Source organism: Triturus cristatus, chromosome 2_1 (assembly GCF_964204655.1).
Source record: "Triturus cristatus chromosome 2_1, aTriCri1.1, whole genome shotgun sequence".
Classification (NCBI taxonomy): Eukaryota; Metazoa; Chordata; class Amphibia; order Caudata; family Salamandridae; genus Triturus; species Triturus cristatus.
Window position 1 is genome coordinate 492,816,132 of NC_140581.1, and position 17,437 is coordinate 492,833,568.

General features: G+C 47.6%; 1 protein-coding gene across 1 annotated transcript in view; it reads right to left on the reverse strand.

Moving 5' to 3' along the window:
* The window catches only part of TNPO1 (transportin 1), a 1,554,860-nt gene that overhangs the window by 185,815 nt on the left and 1,351,608 nt on the right, over nt 1-17,437 (reverse strand). Inside the window, exons 20-21 of the mRNA XM_085632345.1 lie at nt 11,315-11,390; nt 10,354-10,453 (exon numbers count right to left, since the gene is read on the reverse strand). Of these exons, the coding sequence (XP_085488471.1) occupies nt 10,354-10,453; nt 11,315-11,390 (176 nt within the window). The remainder of the gene's footprint in view (nt 1-10,353; nt 10,454-11,314; nt 11,391-17,437) is intronic.

Genomic DNA, 17,437 nt, shown 5'->3' on the forward strand with positions numbered 1-17,437 from the left:
GGATTTATGGGTACGACCCACCCATGGCACTCTCCTAACCATTAGAACCCTAGTCCTAACAGTATTGGGGAGCTGTCTATTGATGTTGAGCCAGTGAATCACCTTATTCTTTAGGGACCACTGGGTCTCCATAGAAAGCGGGTCAAGAGGTGGTACACCAGCCAGTATGACGACGTAGGGCCCGGCGTCAGGAGGAAGATCAATGTAGCCCCCACGAAAGTTCTGGCGGCCATGGTACTGGTTGGTTATGCGCGCAGTAGGGGGGATATTAGTCTTATTGGGCTTGTGGGCGGCCTTTGGGATAGGGTTGGGTAAGGTCTGGTTCTCGGGGCCTTTTGCCACTGGTATTGGGATTTTTGGTATTAGGGGAAAGGGAACGATTGGCTTAGAGCGAGGTTTGGGTATTGGGGTTGGCTTTGGTGGGGGTAGGGACAAGACCGGAGGTAGCATTTCAGGGGCAAGGGAACTAACGTTAGTTTCTGGAGCCGGGTGAATACCATAGTCATTCTCCTGAGGAGTACTCTCAGCTATATGAGGATAAGTTGCTTCCAGTTGTTTTAGGCTAAGGGTGGCCAGGGAGACTAAGGTCTTATCCATCTCGAGGAGATTATTCTCGATACGAGAGAGTCTGAGTTCCAGAGGTGACAGTAATTGTTTTAATGTACCCCAGACTATCTTAAGAAAATCTTCGTCATCACCCCCCTTGTCTCTATCCCTCCCTGGCTCACTTTGCCCTCCCTCTTTGGGTTTCTCACCATATGTGGGGAGAGGCCCTTGAATAGGGTCAAGGACTACGTTAAGATTGCTGTGTTCCCTGTCCCCCCCTATTAGATGGTTAACCAAATTTGGCGCTTGTATGGTCTCCCCAGTGGTGGGTAGTGTTCGCCTATTATTAAAGAACTGCAACCTTGCAATTTTTTCTTTTTTGCGGGCATAAGCAGATCTTGCATTGTTTTTCTTTTTTAGAGTTGGGCCATCTTTGTTTTTATTTTTTGCTACTGGGGGAGAAAGGTCAGGGGGGTCAGGGCTATCCGACAAGACAATGGCAGTTCCAGGTCCAGTGGGCGCGATTCCCTCGAAAGTTTTGGGGGGCACAGTAGTTAAGGTGGGTATGGACTCTAATGGAAGGGAAAGAGGTGGGGGAGCATGGTGAACATCGGCATGGATTATCAGTGGGGGAGGGCAAGAAGCATGTTGTGGAGATGCAGCAGACGCGATTTTCCCTAGGGAAGATTTTTTTTAGAGTTAGCAAAGATCTGGGAAAGCCTACGTGCCGCGTCAAGCTCAACTGACACCCTCTTCTGCATTTTAGTGATTTCAGCATCAATTGCTAGATTAGTCTTAACAAGGAAATCATCCAATGTCCCGCTGGGCTTACTCAGCCCCATTGCAGTTTTACTGCGACTGCCCCGTGTACTCATGATGTATTTGAATTGCAGTACCCACAATGTACTTACTGGTGGAAAAGGGACGAGTCAGATAACAAGAACCAAGGGGGGTGGGCCAGGCCAGTCCTCTATGTCCTCGAACGGCCTCAAACGGCCCGCTCTTTGCCCGGTCTTCGCCCCGGCCCTTGCCCCGGCCCTTGCCCCGCGCGCGTCCCGCGTGCGCGTGGCTTTGGCAGATTATCAAGGGGAGTGACAGGAGGGGGCGGGAAGAGGACCAGCTGCGGCCGCTCAGCGCCGCTCAGCAGGCTGGTCCTCGCAGTCCCGCCTCTGAGCTTGTGTGTTGCGAGGTGGTTGCAGTAGACGCGTTGGTGCTCCTATGCACAACAGGGGACAAAAAAAAAACAGGACCCTGACACAGTCTTGAGCCTGCAAGCGGCTCCCGTGGAGCGGGGGCCGCGAGGCGGTGAGTTAGCAGCAGGAAAAGAACAGGCAACCGGGACAGCACTCCCAACACAGCCAAAGGACGAACCCAAGCAGCACAGTCTCCGTAAGGTTTTAAACAGGTGGAGGGGGCGGGAAGAGGACCAGCTGCGGCCGATCAGCGCCGCTCAGCAGGCTGGTCCTCGCAGTCCCGCCTCTGAGCTTGTGTGTTGCGAGGTGGTTGCAGTAGACGCGTTGGTGCTCCTATGCACAACAGGGGACCACAAAAAAAACCAGGACCCTGACACAGTCTTGAGCCTGCGAGCGGCTCCCGCGGAGCGGGGGCCGCGAGGCGGTGAGTTAGCAGCAGGAAAAGAACAGGCAACCAGGACAGCACTCCCAACACAGCCAAAGGACGAACCCAAGCAGGACAGTCTCCGTAAGGTTTTAAACAGGTGGAGGGGGCGGGAAGAGGACCAGCTGCGGCCGATCAGCGCCGCTCAGCAGGCTGGTCCTCGCAGTCCCGCCTCTGAGCTTGTGTGTTGCGAGGTGGTTGCAGTAGACGCGTTGGTGCTCCTATGCACAACAGGGGACCACAAAAAAAACCAGGACCCTGACACAGTCTTGAGCCTGCGAGCGGCTCCCGCGGAGCGGGGGCCGCGAGGCGGTGAGTTAGCAGCAGGAAAAGAACAGGCAACCAGGACAGCACTCCCAACACAGCCAAAGGACGAACCCAAGCAGGACAGTCTCCGTAAGGTTTTAAACAGGTGGAGGGGGCGGGAAGAGGACCAGCTGCGGCCGATCAGCGCCGCTCAGCAGGCTGGTCCTCGCAGTCCCGCCTCTGAGCTTGTGTGTTGCGAGGTGGTTGCAGTAGACGCGTTGGTGCTCCTATGCACAACAGGGGACCAAAAAAAACCAGGACCCTGACACAGTCTTGAGCCTGCGAGCGGCTCCCGCGGAGCGGGGGCCGCGAGGCGGTGAGTTAGCAGCAGGAAAAGAACAGGCAACCGGGACAGCACTCCCAACACAGCCAAAGGACGAACCCAAGCAGCACAGTCTCCGTAAGGTTTTAAACAGGTGGAGGGGGCGGGAAGAGGACCAGCTGCGGCCGATCAGCGCCACTCAGCAGGCTGGTCCTCGCAGTCCCGCCTCTGAGCTTGTGTGTTGTGAGGTGGTTGCAGTAGACGCGTTGGTGCTCCTATGCACAACAGGGGACCAAAAAAAAACCAGGACCCTGACACAGTCTTGAGCCTGCGAGCGGCTCCCGCGGAGCGGGGGCCGCGAGGCGGTGAGTTAGCAGCAGGAAAAGAACAGGCAACCGGGACAGCACTCCCAACACAGCCAAAGGACGAACCCAAGCAGCACAGTCTCCGTAAGGTTTTAAACAGGTGGAGGGGGCGGGAAGAGGACCAGCTGCGGCCGATCAGCGCCGCTCAGCAGGCTGGTCCTCGCAGTCCCGCCTCTGAGCTTGTGTGTTGCGAGGTGGTTGCAGTAGACGCGTTGGTGCTCCTATGCACAACAGGGGACCAAAAAAAAAAAACCAGGACCCTGACACAGTCTTGAGCCTGCGAGCGGCTCCCGCGGAGCGGGGGCCGCGAGTCGGTGAGTTAGCAGCAGGAAAAGAACAGGCAACCAGGACAGCACTCCCAACACAGCCAAAGGACGAACCCAAGCAGCACAGTCTCCGTAAGGTTTTAAACAGGTGGAGGGGGCGGGAAGAGGACCAGCTGCGGCCGATCAGCGCCGCTCAGCAGGCTGGTCCTCGCAGTCCCGCCTCTGAGCTTTTGTGTTGCGAGGTGGTTGCAGTAGACGCGTTGGTGCTCCTATGCACAACAGGGGAGCAAAAAAAACCAGGACCCTGACACAGTCTTGAGCCTGCGAGCGGCTCCCGCGGAGCGGGGGCCGCGAGGCGGTGAGTTAGCAGCAGGAAAAGAACAGGCAACCGGGACAGCACTCCCAACACAGCCAAGGGGATGCCGCGTCCCAAGGCAGTAGTGGCTGCCGTCGCCCTGGAAGAATGTGCACGCAACCCCACAGGAGGCTCCTTCTTAGCCAACGAGTAACAGGCCTGGATGCAGAGAACGACCCACAGAGATGGTCCGCTTGTGCACAGCCCAACCTCTTTTGGCACCCACATAGCCAACAAAGAGCTGGTCATCCGCCCGGAACTGTTGTGTGTGCTGCAGATAGAACGAGAGCGCATGTTTTGGGCTCAGACGGTGGAGCCTCTCTTCCTCTTTCAAAGGATGCGGAGGCAGAAAGAAGGTGGGCAAAGTGATGGTCTGCCCGATGTGGAAGGGCGTGACAACCCTTGGCAAAAAAGAAGGACAGGTCCTCAAAACCACCTTGTCCGGATGACCAGAAAGGAAAGGAGGTTTGGAAGAAAGAGCCTGGATCTTACTCACTCACTCTGGCAGAGGTGATAGCTACCAGGAAAGCCGTCTTGAGAGTGAGAAGGCGCAAAGGACAGGTATGAAGGGGCTCGAAGGGAGCGCACATCAGATACGTCAAGACAAGGTTTAAGTCCCATCGAGGCATTATGAATGGTACGGGAGGAAACATGTGCGTAATGCCTTTTAGGAAATGGTTAACAACCAGAGACCTAAAAAGAGAAGGCTGATCTGGAAGCAGTAAAAAGGCAGAGATGGCTGAAAGATAACCTTTGATAGTGCCCAAAGCAGAGCCCTGCTGGGCCAAAGAAAAAAGGAACAGAAGGACTTCTGAAAGAGGGGCAGAAACGGGATCCACAGCCTTGGCTATGCACCATGCCACAAACTTGTGCCATCTGCAGGCGTATACTGTTTTAGTGGAGGGACGCCTGGCTGCCAGAATGACATCACAGACTTCGGGAGGAAGATCAATAGCTGTCAACTGTCGCCGCTCAATCTCCACGCATGGAGGTGGAGGCTGGACAGGTTTGGGTGGAGGACCGTCCCCTGCTGCTGCGACAGAAGATCCTCCCGAAGAGGCAGTCGGATCGGGGGATCGATCGCCATGCTGAGTGGCTCGGGATGCCAGTATCTTCGTGCCCAATCCGGAGCCACAAGGATGACTTGGGCCCGGTCGCGCCTAATCTTCTTCAGCACTCTGGGCAGAAGTGGTATAGGCAGAAAGGCGTACAACAAAACACAACTCCACTCACGACGAAAAGCGTCGCCCAGCGAGTGCCGCCTTGGAAATTCCAACGCGCAGAACTGATGACATTGCGCGTTCTCTCCGGTGGCGAATAGATCTAACCAAGGCTCTCCCCAATGCTGAAGGAGACCTTGCACCCTTGCACTACGTCCAAGGTGATGCCCTGATGTTCCAGCCATGTCCAGAGGCGCAGAGCATCCTGACATAGGGTCCAGGACCCCACCCCGCCCTGTTTGTTGCAATACCACATGGCAGTGGTGTTGTCCGTGAACACCTGTACCACACTTCCCCGGACAGAGGGAAGGAATGCCTTCAGTGCAAGACTGATTGTCCGAAGCTCCAGAAGGTTGATATGGAGTCGGGACTCCGCCGGAGACCAAAGGTCTCTGATCACCGCCTCTCCCTTGTGGCCACCCCATCCTAGGAGGGACGCATCCGTCACCACTGAGTGCTCCGGTAAGGGAAGGGGGAGGGATCAGCCACTGACCCAATCGCGATTCGTGAGCCACCACTGCAATTGTCATGCAGTGCCCTCCGAGATCTGGACATGATCGGACAGGTTGCCCTGATGCTGTGCCCACTGGAACTTCAGGTCCCACTGCAGAGCCCACATATGCCATCTGGCATGTGGCACCAGCAGGATGCAGGAGGCCATCAGGTCTAGGAGCTGGAGGGTCATCCTGACAAACCCGGGACAGAGGCTGAAAGATCGGAATCATAGCCTGAATATCCCGACTCGCTGTTCAGGAGAATAAACCCGAAACTGCGCCGAATCCAGAACCACTCCGATGAAGGGGAGCTTCTGAGAGGGACTCAGGTGAGACTTCGGCACGTTGATTGAGAACCCCAGCTAATGGAGGAGGTTGGCCGTAGTCTGAAAATAGTTGGCGACTGCCTGGGGCGAGCCCGCCTTCAGCAACCAGTCGTCGAGGTAAGGGAAGACTGACACCCCTGACCTGCGCAGGTGAGCTGCGACCACCGCCATCACCTTCGTTAACACCGGAGGGGCGCTGGTAAGGCCGAAGGGGAGCACGGCAAACTGAAAATGCTCCTGGCCTACCGTGAACCGCAGGTAACGCCAGTGGGCCGGCAGGACGGGGATGTGAAAATATGCATCCTGCAAGTCCAACGCTACCATCCAGTCTCCAGGGTCGAGGGCAGCCAAGACCCGAGATAGAGTCAGCATTCTGAACTCCTTCCGGAGGAAGCGGTTGACGTTCCAGAGATCCAAGATGGGACGCAGACCCCCTTTGTCCTTCTTGGGGACCAGAAAGTAGTGGGAATAACAACCATTCCCTACTTCCGGCCCAGGAACGCACTCGATGGCCCCCTTGGCCAAGAGGGTCGTAACTTCCTGCTGGAGAGTCGCCAAGTGGTCCCCCGACATGTGGTGGTATCGAGGTGGCATGGCTGGAGGGGTGGACTGAAAAGGCAGGGAGTAACCCTTGTGGATGATCTGTAACACGCACTTGTCCGATGTAACAGCGTGCCAGTGGGGGAGGTGATGACGGATCCTGCCACCCACTGGCGTGGGGTGCTCCACAAAGCTCAGATTAGGAAGGTTTGGAGGTAGGAGGTAGAAGCGGCGGAGGTGGACTGACCCCCACGCTGATTCCCAGACCCGCCCCTGCGGAAGCCGCATCCGCGCTGAGGCTGATTCTGTACAGGCTTGCTGAAGGAACGTGCCTGGGCGCCTCTGCCGTGGCCATGAAAGGAACGAAAACCAGGAGTGGCTGGGCTTTTTGCAGAAAGACCCAAGGACTTGGCCGTAGCCCGCGCATCCTTAAAACGCTCCAGAGCACTGTTGGCCTTATCGCCAAACAGGCGAGTGCCATCAAAGGGCATGTCCATGAGTGAGCTTTGGACATCTGGCGAGAACCCGGTAGATCTCAACCAGGTGTGGCGACTAAGCGCCACAGTCGTAGAAATCGCCCTACCCAGCGAGTCCGCAGTGTCCAAACCACACCGAATGGCGAACTTAGCCGCATCCTTGCCCTCGGCAACAGCTTGGGACAGCACAGCTGGGTCTCTTCAGGACACTGAGGCAACATCTGTGCAACCGTATCCCACACCGCGTGGGAATAGCGACCCAATAGGCATGCAGTGTTCACCGACCGCAGCCCCAAGCTGGCCAAAGAGAGCAAACGCTTACCGAACTGCTCCAGCTTCTTAGAGTCCTTATCCGGCAGAGCCGTGGGAAAGGCACTCTGTGACGTCGAGGCTTGGATAACCAGGCTCTCAGGTGTAGGATGAGTGGTCAGAAAAGCAGGTTCACCAGGGGCCTGGCAGTGACGCCTGGCGACATTCTTATCCACAGGGGCCCCTGTGGCTGGCTGCGACCAAGTGCCCAGCAAGACGTCAGTGAGGGCGTCGTTAAATGGTAGCAGGGGCTCCGACGAAGTGGACGCCGTCTGGAGCACTTCAGTGAGGAGATTAGTTTTGAGGGCCACCTTAGGAAGATCAAGGTTAAGGACCTCAGCTGCCAGACGGAGCACCATCGTATAGGAGGCGCCCTCCTCCATGGTAGGCGGGGGAAAGGAGATGTCGAGGTCGCCGGCATCCTCCAAGTCATCCGCCCAGTCCTGCTCGGAATCACACTGACAGGCAAGAGGGTCCTCGGACCCCTCCCAATCGTCCTCCACCTCCGTCGCATGTGGTACAGACCGGGGTCTAGCCAGCGCCGTGTCCCAATGCAGATCCCAGGTAGGAACAAAGTGGTCCTGGAACCTGGGCAAGGGCGGAACAAATGGCACCCACTGCGGCACCGGAGGCGGAGCCGAGGGTGACGCAAGGGCCGGAGCCGGCAGCGCTGGACCTTGTGGCGCCGTGGCCGGAGCCAACGGTGCAGGATCCTGTGGTGCCGAAGCTGGATCTGCCGGCTGCCCAACAGGATCTGGACACGGGACCGCGGGGCCCGAAGGCGCGCCGGCGGGAGCCCGAGGCCTAAAGAGGCGGTCAATGGTAGCAAGAAATTCTTGCACCTGTGCTGGGGTCGCCGACGGACCCGGGTAAGGTGGGTAGGCCGCGGGACTCCCAGGCTCCGAAGGAGCAGCAGGGGCAGAACCCAGAAAAAAAGTCAGCGTCACCTGGTGTCAACCTGCCTGTTTATTGGGAGTCAAGTGAAAAGTTTCGCCCAGGTGTCCATAAAGGGGTCAGTAAGAGCTTCAGTAAATGGAAGTAAGGGTTCAGAGGAGGCTGGCCCCTGGTGCAAAACCTCATTAAGTACATTTGCTTTGACTTTAACTGAAGGCAGCTGTAGATCCAGGACCTTAGCTCCAAGTCTAATCACCATAGCACATGATGCTTTTCCTCCATTGGAAGTACAGGAGAGAAACCAATCCTGTGTCAGGGGAGGTATACAGCCCACTAGCCTCCAGCAAATCTATGTAACTATCATCATAGTTTGGTGGAAAATTCTCCCCAACATGATTACCATGTTGATCACAGAGCAATTCCAAAAAGTGATGAAGTCTCTGAGGAAGGCCTCATGGAAGAGTTTTGTCAGTTGCTCTAGAATAGAGTTAAGACGTGACCTCTGTCTGAGTCAATGCGAATTCAACTCTAGGTTGCACACTGAAGTTGGCAGAGGTTCAGCCTCCAGTGACATAGGAAAAGGAGTCAGTGGAGAAAGGACCTGCACCAATCTTAGAGCCGCAATAGAAGTCTGCACCGTAGTCATGCAGAGCCAGAAGGATCTAGGGGCACACACAGCACAGAGGACAGGCCACCAGCGGTAACCCGACTGGAAGACCCTGCAGATCATTGGTGCCAAAAGTGTCAAAAATAAACAGGATGGCCTCCTTAAAGGCATCACCAATGGCCCAGGAAATTTGGGGCACAATAGGGCCAGCTGTGGAAAAGGATCCATAATTGAGGCTTGGGAGTGAGAGAGTGGCACCCTGATGCCATCCTGACTTCTCTTTGGACGGAGAGTGGCTAGATGTGGTTGAGTTCTCCTTCAACTTCATATGGTTTCTCTTGGATTTAGATTTCTACTAACTGGACGACTATGAAGAGGGCATGTGGTAAAATTGGCCCTGAGTGCATGAAAGAATGTGTGCCCTGGACTTGAAGCAGGACTTCCTTAAGATCTAAAATATCTGTTGGCGATATACAGCTTCACTTCACAGTCCTGGATCGCCTTCGGATGCATGAGGGCACATTCTTCATACAACTTTGTGCCCAGAAGTCCAAACACCAGAGGCACACCTTGTGTGGGCCTATCACCAAACTTTTATTCTAACAGTCAAGGCATGGTTTAAACCCTGAATTCTTCTGTGTGGACATTTTTTCCTTGCACACTAGAAAACATTTCAGAAGGAATCAGTCAATCAACAAAGTGCGGTGCTCGTAGTTCTCACTAACAGGGATGGAAGGAAAGTAAATGACATCAGCACGAGGGGAAGCGCTTATATGGAGCTCCGCTCCTTCGCTTCCGAGGTGGAAATAGGTCAATGCAGAGCCACACAAAGCCATTTAAAGGTGCATGATAGCACTGCTATGAAAATGTCCAGATCAAGTCTTGCAAGTGAGGTATCCATCAGAAACCGGATGGTGTTTCTGGCATTACGCAGTGTTGAGAGTTATTAGTGGTGTAATCGGAAGAGGATAAACTGTATTAATGGCTTTGAGTCTAGCACCGAGTTAATCAGTGCTAAAGTAGAATCATCCACCTGGCTTTTGTGGTAAAGTAAGAGCTTCTGATATTGTATCACAGTCAAAGATACAAATAGTAAGCAAGAACTGGGAACCCATCGATCTTACGACAAACACTGTGGCCATCAAGGGAGTCCCAACTATTTGCTTGAGTTCGGAGAGCAGCAGCCAGTTGAGGTTGTGTTTCTGGTTCCTGGCAATAATTAACATGGATTCCTGAAAGGCCTAGATCCTCCCTAAATAAGAAAGCCTTGTCTATCTTATCTACTTCTTTCTGTGCGGATATAAGTACTACTCAGCGGATTTAATTTTCTAAGTGTTTTACTGATCCCAATGAGATGTGGATGACGAGTGTGCGTGTTAAACTGTGGTGATGCTTTCATGAGGTGATCCCTATGTTCTGCTCCAGTGAGGGAAGCAATAACTTGATTGTTATATTGATCGTTCCCTGTGCAAGGTCATACAAATTGTGTCTACCTGTGATGAATGACATTTGGGTTTAGCAGAGCAGAGGTCACAGAAGACTGTTGCATAAATATGTAATTTGTGCATACACATTGCGGCTCTCATAATGAGGGTACATCATAAATATTAGTCTGCAACAGTGGAAACGAGGCCTACACTGACTGCTGCAATGGGGGGGGGGGGGAGGGGGGGGGTAACGTTAACAGTACAATTAGCTTGTTTTTACTCGTTATCAGGAGGGGGAGCTTTCATTAAGCAAACACATTTGGACATGCTTTAAAAATCTTACCTGCACTACTCCACCAGGGTTAACAGTGATCATGGTGCAAATGCCACGGAATGCAGAGTCTTTCTCTTCATTGTCCCGTATATTACGTAGAGATGTGCACCTAATAAATTCCAGAATCAAGTTATCACATTACTGTCCAATTTGAAATTTTTTTTTTTTAGAGTGGTTAATGACATTTGATGGAATATGTAAGCTAAATTCGTACAACAGTAATGTATTACAAAATTGGAAGTTTGGTAACCTTTCTCTAGAGCATTTGTACCTAGCTATTTCATAAAAGGAATACATACTAAATGGGTTTATATGAGCTTGTATTAAAGACTTGAACGAAGTAAACCTTGCTTCCTCCTTATAGGACAGATGGGACAACTTTATGAAAAGATTCTATTTCTGACCCAAAATATATACTGTAATCTATATTGCACTCAATAAGATTACAAATTTGCATGTGTCCTTGTCAACATAGAATGTACAAAGTACACACTAGAAACCACTTTCAATGTGAAAATAATGGTTAGGGTGCTTTTTTTTTTTAACCGGAATTAACCAATATATTATACAGACTAGCTCAATGGGTGCTTATAATTTATAGCATAGCTATTTATGTCTAAATGCTTGATTTTGTACATTACATTCTATTTCTGATAGCACTGGCATGCATCTAGTTTCATTCTTGTCGATTTTTTAAATGCATTTATACAGTCAGGCTTTTTATTACAGCAAGCATGTGACAACCTCATCCCGTGCATAAATTAGTCATTAGGCACAACAAACAAAATAAATCTACATGACGGAGCTATTGAAGAACTCACAAACCTCATAGGACAAGATTAGTCACATGGTTGGCAATGATTAAGGGTTTGTGATTTTGTAACCAACTGAAATTATATCTAAAAGATGAGATAGAAACAAAGAAGACATGAAGAAAAATGAATTAAAATAAAGATTGAATAATACACACCAGGGTCTTATAAACTGCTGTAGCATGGGGGCCACCTCTTGAGGACAAACGTAACCAAGACGACCAATTGTTATTGCTAAGGTAACGCAATCACGGTTATACACCACCAAACGCCAACCAAGACATGAGCAAATGAGGGGGAAGGAGAAAAAATAAAGAAAAAACAACAAATAACTCAGAAACAGAAACCAACAGAATCTGTGTATGATAATAAACATAAGATATTCACTAGTGAGGTTTATCACTACCCCTAAATGGGGTAGCAATATACAAGGCATACTCTTGAGAGGGCATAGACAGAGAGGAGTTTTTTAAACAAAAACAACAAGAGAACACCAAGAACACCATTTAGAATTGTCTTACTTTACAGAGTCTGCAATTACCTTTTAATTAAGCTATTAATAGACTTAATTCGTTTTTTGAGGGACAAGATCATTCTGGTTTCATTTTCTGCCAACCATCGACCTGATAAGGATGGTACATATGAGAAATAACATACTTCAAATTTGATCACACTAGACTTGCCTTTTTAAGAAACCATTGTCTCTTCAACAGATTACAGCAACAGTTTCGTCCAAATGAATACTGGACTTATTCTTTTTTAAATGCCTGAGAATAAAAGGTATTACTCTACACTACCTTCAATTACAGACAAACTAAAATATGAGGTAAATCATTATATAGCACATATTCCATATCTTCATGGTGAAATGTATTTCATTCAATTATTCCAATTAGAAACCATCTTTGCTTAGCCCATTTTGTTTTATAAATTATCAAAATAATCCATTTAATAAAATGTATGACTTCAATAAAATGTATGACTTCCACTTTTTACAAATCAAAAAAGCAGTAAAGGAGGAGGGAGATCAGAAGTGTTACCCAAGTTTATTAGTTATAGGTGTTCCTTCCAGGATAAAGAAATATGAACACCTCTTGGCCACAACAATCGGATGTGCAATGAGCCAAGACAAAAAAAGGGCAGTGTTCATGTCGAGGTAAAAACCAAAAGTGATTAAGCATCTCATCTAGCAAATATTAATGTAAAGAGCAAATTTTGTATTAATGGTGTTCTCTTATTTACTCACATTTGTTTCAGATAAAGGATAGACAGGGAGGAAATGTTCAAAGATTACTTGAAGCAAACTACACAAATACTAAAATTTCTGAAGATTTAAATGAAGCAGGAAAAGAAAGACTTTTTAAAAGAGACAAACTATGCAACATTCTCATAACAGGCATTTATGAACCATCTGATGAAACATGCAATAAAGCACAAGATGCTCTTTTGATAAAAAGTTCAGTGCAGGATGAATAAAATGAAATTAAGAAATTGTAAGAAAAGCAGTGTTTTTGTTTTTTACATTCAACATGCATGAAAATAGACTACATACATTTTCAGAGGCATTTTCATTTTGTTTTGGGACAGGTATCTCTTTAAGAGTCAATAATGCCAAGTCAATATCACCAATTTAATTTTTAAATGGTCTCTCACTAAACCTACGTGAAAGCCAAAATAGTAAGGGCTAGGTCACAGATATCCCACAGTAAACTGATTAACAAAGTACATCACAATCAACATTCATTGGCAACAATGCATCTATTAACACAAACTGGAATGAACAAACATTTCCAATTGTAGAGCTTCAATCTATTCACAAAAATGTAAGGTGTTGCAAAGTATCCAGGTAATGCCACATTACCCTACTGAAAAAGGTTGGTTCACCAGCAAGTTGTTTAAAAGATTATTAGCAAAAACAACACATGCCCCACCATCCCCTACGCAAAATGTGATATCTGCATATGAAAAAGTCAATAAGTTTTACCAGAAAAAAAATTAACAATCCAAAACCTTTTAATCTGTAAAGTTAAAATATTTTATCTCATAGCATGCACATTAACCAATGCTGAAAAATGTCCCTCTATGTTGCAACTTTATGGCATGCCATAGATTGCCAAATACAAATTTAATATCTGATTTGCACCCACATTTTTTAGTTTATGACAAAAATAGCAACTAGCTGCAATCTGTATATGTAGTAAAACAAATGTAACTTGATAGTGCAGAATCTTTATTATTACAAATTAAATTCATAGTTTGGGATGAGCAGAAGAATGTTAGCATAAAAAACATGCATACTATTGATTACAGACACTAGATTACAGGAAGCTTGGTAATGTACTATTTCTCTTAGTTTAGAGTATCACAAAACCTAAATAACTGCTGCTGATCCAACAATTAAATATTGTCTCCAATGATCAATCAATTACTGAAAAGGGGTATGTTATTACCCGCTAAACATCTACTAGTGGAATGTAGTGTAGCAGATTCACTTGCTATGCATACTCCTGCCATCTAGTGTTAGGCCCGGACTCTGCAAGTTGTTTTTCCCTCAAGGACCTTTTGTGATCGGAGCCATGCGTCGTCTCTCCTCCCCCTCGAGGTATTGGCTCCTTTGTTAATGTTTTTTTCCCATTGCCATACAGGAAGTAGGGATATAGTATGCTAAGTTAGCTTTGCTGTTGAACATGCTGTATTTTTGTGTATATTTGTCACCATATAATACTTGCCAGGGAGGTGGGTGGTTGCATGTGAATCAATCAAGCAGTACCTCTCTCCCGGTGGCTTTAGGCATAAGATGAGTGAACAGTTTAATTTGAAAACATGCACAAATCACCCCGACCAGGGTATCTCGGCACACCGTTAGTACAGAAAGGCAAAAAATGTCTTTTAAGCAATGCAGTTTTTAGTGCTTTCCTAAATGTGTTGTAATCCAAACAGGTTCCGACAGAAAATGGTAGTTTGTTCCAGAGGGTGGGGCGAAATAAGAAAAAGATGGTGCGTTTGTTTGAAATCATGTTTGAAGGACTGTTTGTCAAACTAGAGCCTGCTGTCTGGTGTGTACATCCACAGAATAGTATTTTGTAAAAGTGTGTGGGTTTATCTATGTTGCTGCTTTGCAAATGTCCATGAGGGGGACTTCACCTAGAAATGCCATTGTTGCTCTTTTGTTCCTCTTTGAATGAGCCTTGGCATGGTTATTAATGTTCATTTTGCCTTATTATAGCAAGTCTATATACATTTGACTATTCGTCGTGCTATTCCTGATTTTGAGATAGCATTACCTTTATGTGGATTTGAGAAAGATACAAACAGTTACTGTGTTTTTCTTAAGGGTTTTGTGTGTTCCAAATAGTACATAAGAGCATGTTTAACATTAAGTGTATGCAAAGCACGTTCTGCTACAGTTTCTTGTTTTGGAAAGAAAACTGGTAACTTGAGTTTGATTTAAATGGAAAGATGATATAACTTTTGGAGGAACTTGTCTTGGGGTTTGTGCATAAACACACTTCATCTGCAAACACTTGAAAATATGGTTCTTCAACAGTGAGCTCATGTATTTTGCTGACCATTCGTAGGGAGGTTATTGCTACAAGGAAAGAAACTTTCCATGTTAAGAATTGTATTCAACAGTTATGAAGTGGTTCAAATGGTGATCCCATGAGTCTTGTTAAAATAATGTTTAGGTTCCATGTAGGTACAGGCGATGTACGAGGTGGAATGACTCTTTAATCCTTCCATGAAGACTCTGATGACCGGAATGGGGAAAAGGAATTGATGCCTCCTGTTTTGTAGATACGCTGCAATGGCTGCTAAATGTAGGTGTATGGAAGTAAATGCTAAACGCTTTTTTTGTAAATGTAACAAGTAAACTAGTTGTTCTGTGGGAGAGGATGGATTTATGTTTTGTGAATCACAATAGTGAACAAAAAGTTTCCATTTAGCAGCATAGCATGAACTTGTGGTTGGTCTTCTGGACTCTAAAATAGCCATTCATTCTGTGGATAGATTTAAATATCCAAACTCTACGACTCCAAGAGCCAGATGGCAAGATTGAGCTGTTAAGTGTTGGGATGTCTAACCCTTCCCCCGAGGGAGAAGATTTGGACACTTGGGTAGCTTCTCGTGAGGTACTAGTGATAGCTCTAGTAGCGTGACCAACCATGGTTGTCAAGCCCACGTGGGAGTTAGAAGTATCAAGGTTAAGGAAGTGTGGCTGATTTTCCGGACTACGCATGGATGGGTAGAAGAGGCGGAAAGGTGTATGCAAATATACCTGACCAGGTCATACATAGTGCGTTCCCCTTGGATTGCGGGTGTGGGTGTCTGGATGCAAAACTTTGGCATTTTGAGTTTTCGACGGTGACAAACAGATCTATTGTTGGGGTTCCCTACCATTGGAAATATTGTTATGGTAATTGTGTATTTCCCTCTCGTATACTTGTTGCTGTGTCCTGCTATGCAGGTCCGCAAGGGTTGTACTGTCCTTGTAAGTTTTGTGCTAGGAGGTGGACTTTATGACTGCTTTACCGTTTATGCTAGGTGTGACAGTTGGATGGAATGGGTTCCTCCCTGTTTCTGAATGTAATACATTGCTGTCATACCGTCTGTTAGTAGAAAGATATTTTTCAAAGTTATGTTTGGTAAGAATGCATTGAGAGCCATGTAAATGGCTAAGGGTTTGAACATGTAGATGTGTAATATCTGTTGTGTGGTCCAGTGGCCCTGAACCATAATGTCCTTCATATGAGCACCCAAACCCATGAGTGATGCATCTGTTATTCTCACTTGTGAGATTGAGTCCTTGTAGGCTCTTCCTTTTAGAATGTTTGATGTGTCCCACCAATGTAGAGCCTGATGGACCTTGAGTGAACCCAACAGTAGATGATCCATGTTGCTTGCTGGTGTCGCTAAGCACACTAAGAGAGGTTGCATGTGTAGTCTTGCATAAGGCACTATTGCTATGCATGAAGCCATCAATCCCTAGAAGGCGCATCACTGTTTTGGCTGGTGAGGAAGAACCCCAACAAGAGAAAGCCATAATAATCCCACTCTCACCAAGGGCGATAATTCAAAATTCTATAAAAAACACAGGTGATTCTAGCCAAGCCTTAGTCTAGAATAAAAGAATAGAAGTAATGACTGATTCAAGAGGGGGGAAAACATAAGAAGGCAGAAGAAAAGGTAAAAGCTAAAATATGGTCTCTCACCGGAAAAAAAAAAAAGGTCAACAAGGTTTAGTACAGGTGGAGTCAACTAGGGTCCATCCAGAGGGAGAGAGTGGGGTACCTTTTGTACCAGAGAAGATGTATGAGCATTTGAGCCTTCTTATAGTAGATGCTGTAAAAACCCATCATGACTCCTTTGGGAAAGATTGAAGATCAGCTTTCACTATTATAGGAAATTATTGGAGGCAATCGAATCCAAGAACATACGACAATTCTGGAAACTGATACAATCAGCAACAGAACCCTAGGCTGCCTCAATGAACTGCGTGGTGGAGGAGGGTGCTTGGGAGGAATACTTGCAGGAATGATATACCCCGGGGAGAGAAATTGAAGAGGAGGCATCATGGGACTGGAGTGGCCTGGTAGAAGGTCTAAAACTGGATTTTACAGTAGCAAATGTGCTTAACACGATAAGGACTTTGAAACTAACAAGAGCAGCAGGCCCAGATAATTTACCAGCCCTGATAATAAAATCAAATTCGTCCTGGTGGGCAGAATTTTTTTCGCTTATGTTTTTAGTAATCCTAGAATCTGGGACGATCCCAATAAACTGGAAGGGAGCGATAATCAGGCCGATTCATAAGAAAGGAGATGTCTATGCCCCAAAGAATTACAGACTAATTAACTTACTTGATATTGGTAAAAAGATTTTCGCCAAAATAATTTTAGGTAAGTTGAAAGATTGGGCAGTTCAGGGATCAATTGTTCCAGTAGAACAGGGGGGATTTAAAGAAGGACATTCCACTATAGATCACTGCTTTGCTCTATGGGCTTTGGCCCGGAAATCGATAGAGCAAAATGGAAAGCTGTATTGTTGCTTTGTCGATTTTCAGGCAGCTTTTGACTCTGTGGATCGTAATTGTCTCTGGGAAGATTTGGAAAAATATGGAATCCCGGATGGCATATTGATGATTCTAAAAGAGTTACATAGAGGGAATTGGGCCCAGGTAATTAGAGACACACAAGGGTCATTGACGCATAAGATAACTGTAGGGAATGGCCTTAGACAGGGGTACGTATTGGCCCCTTTGTTATTTGCAATCTTCTTGCCAG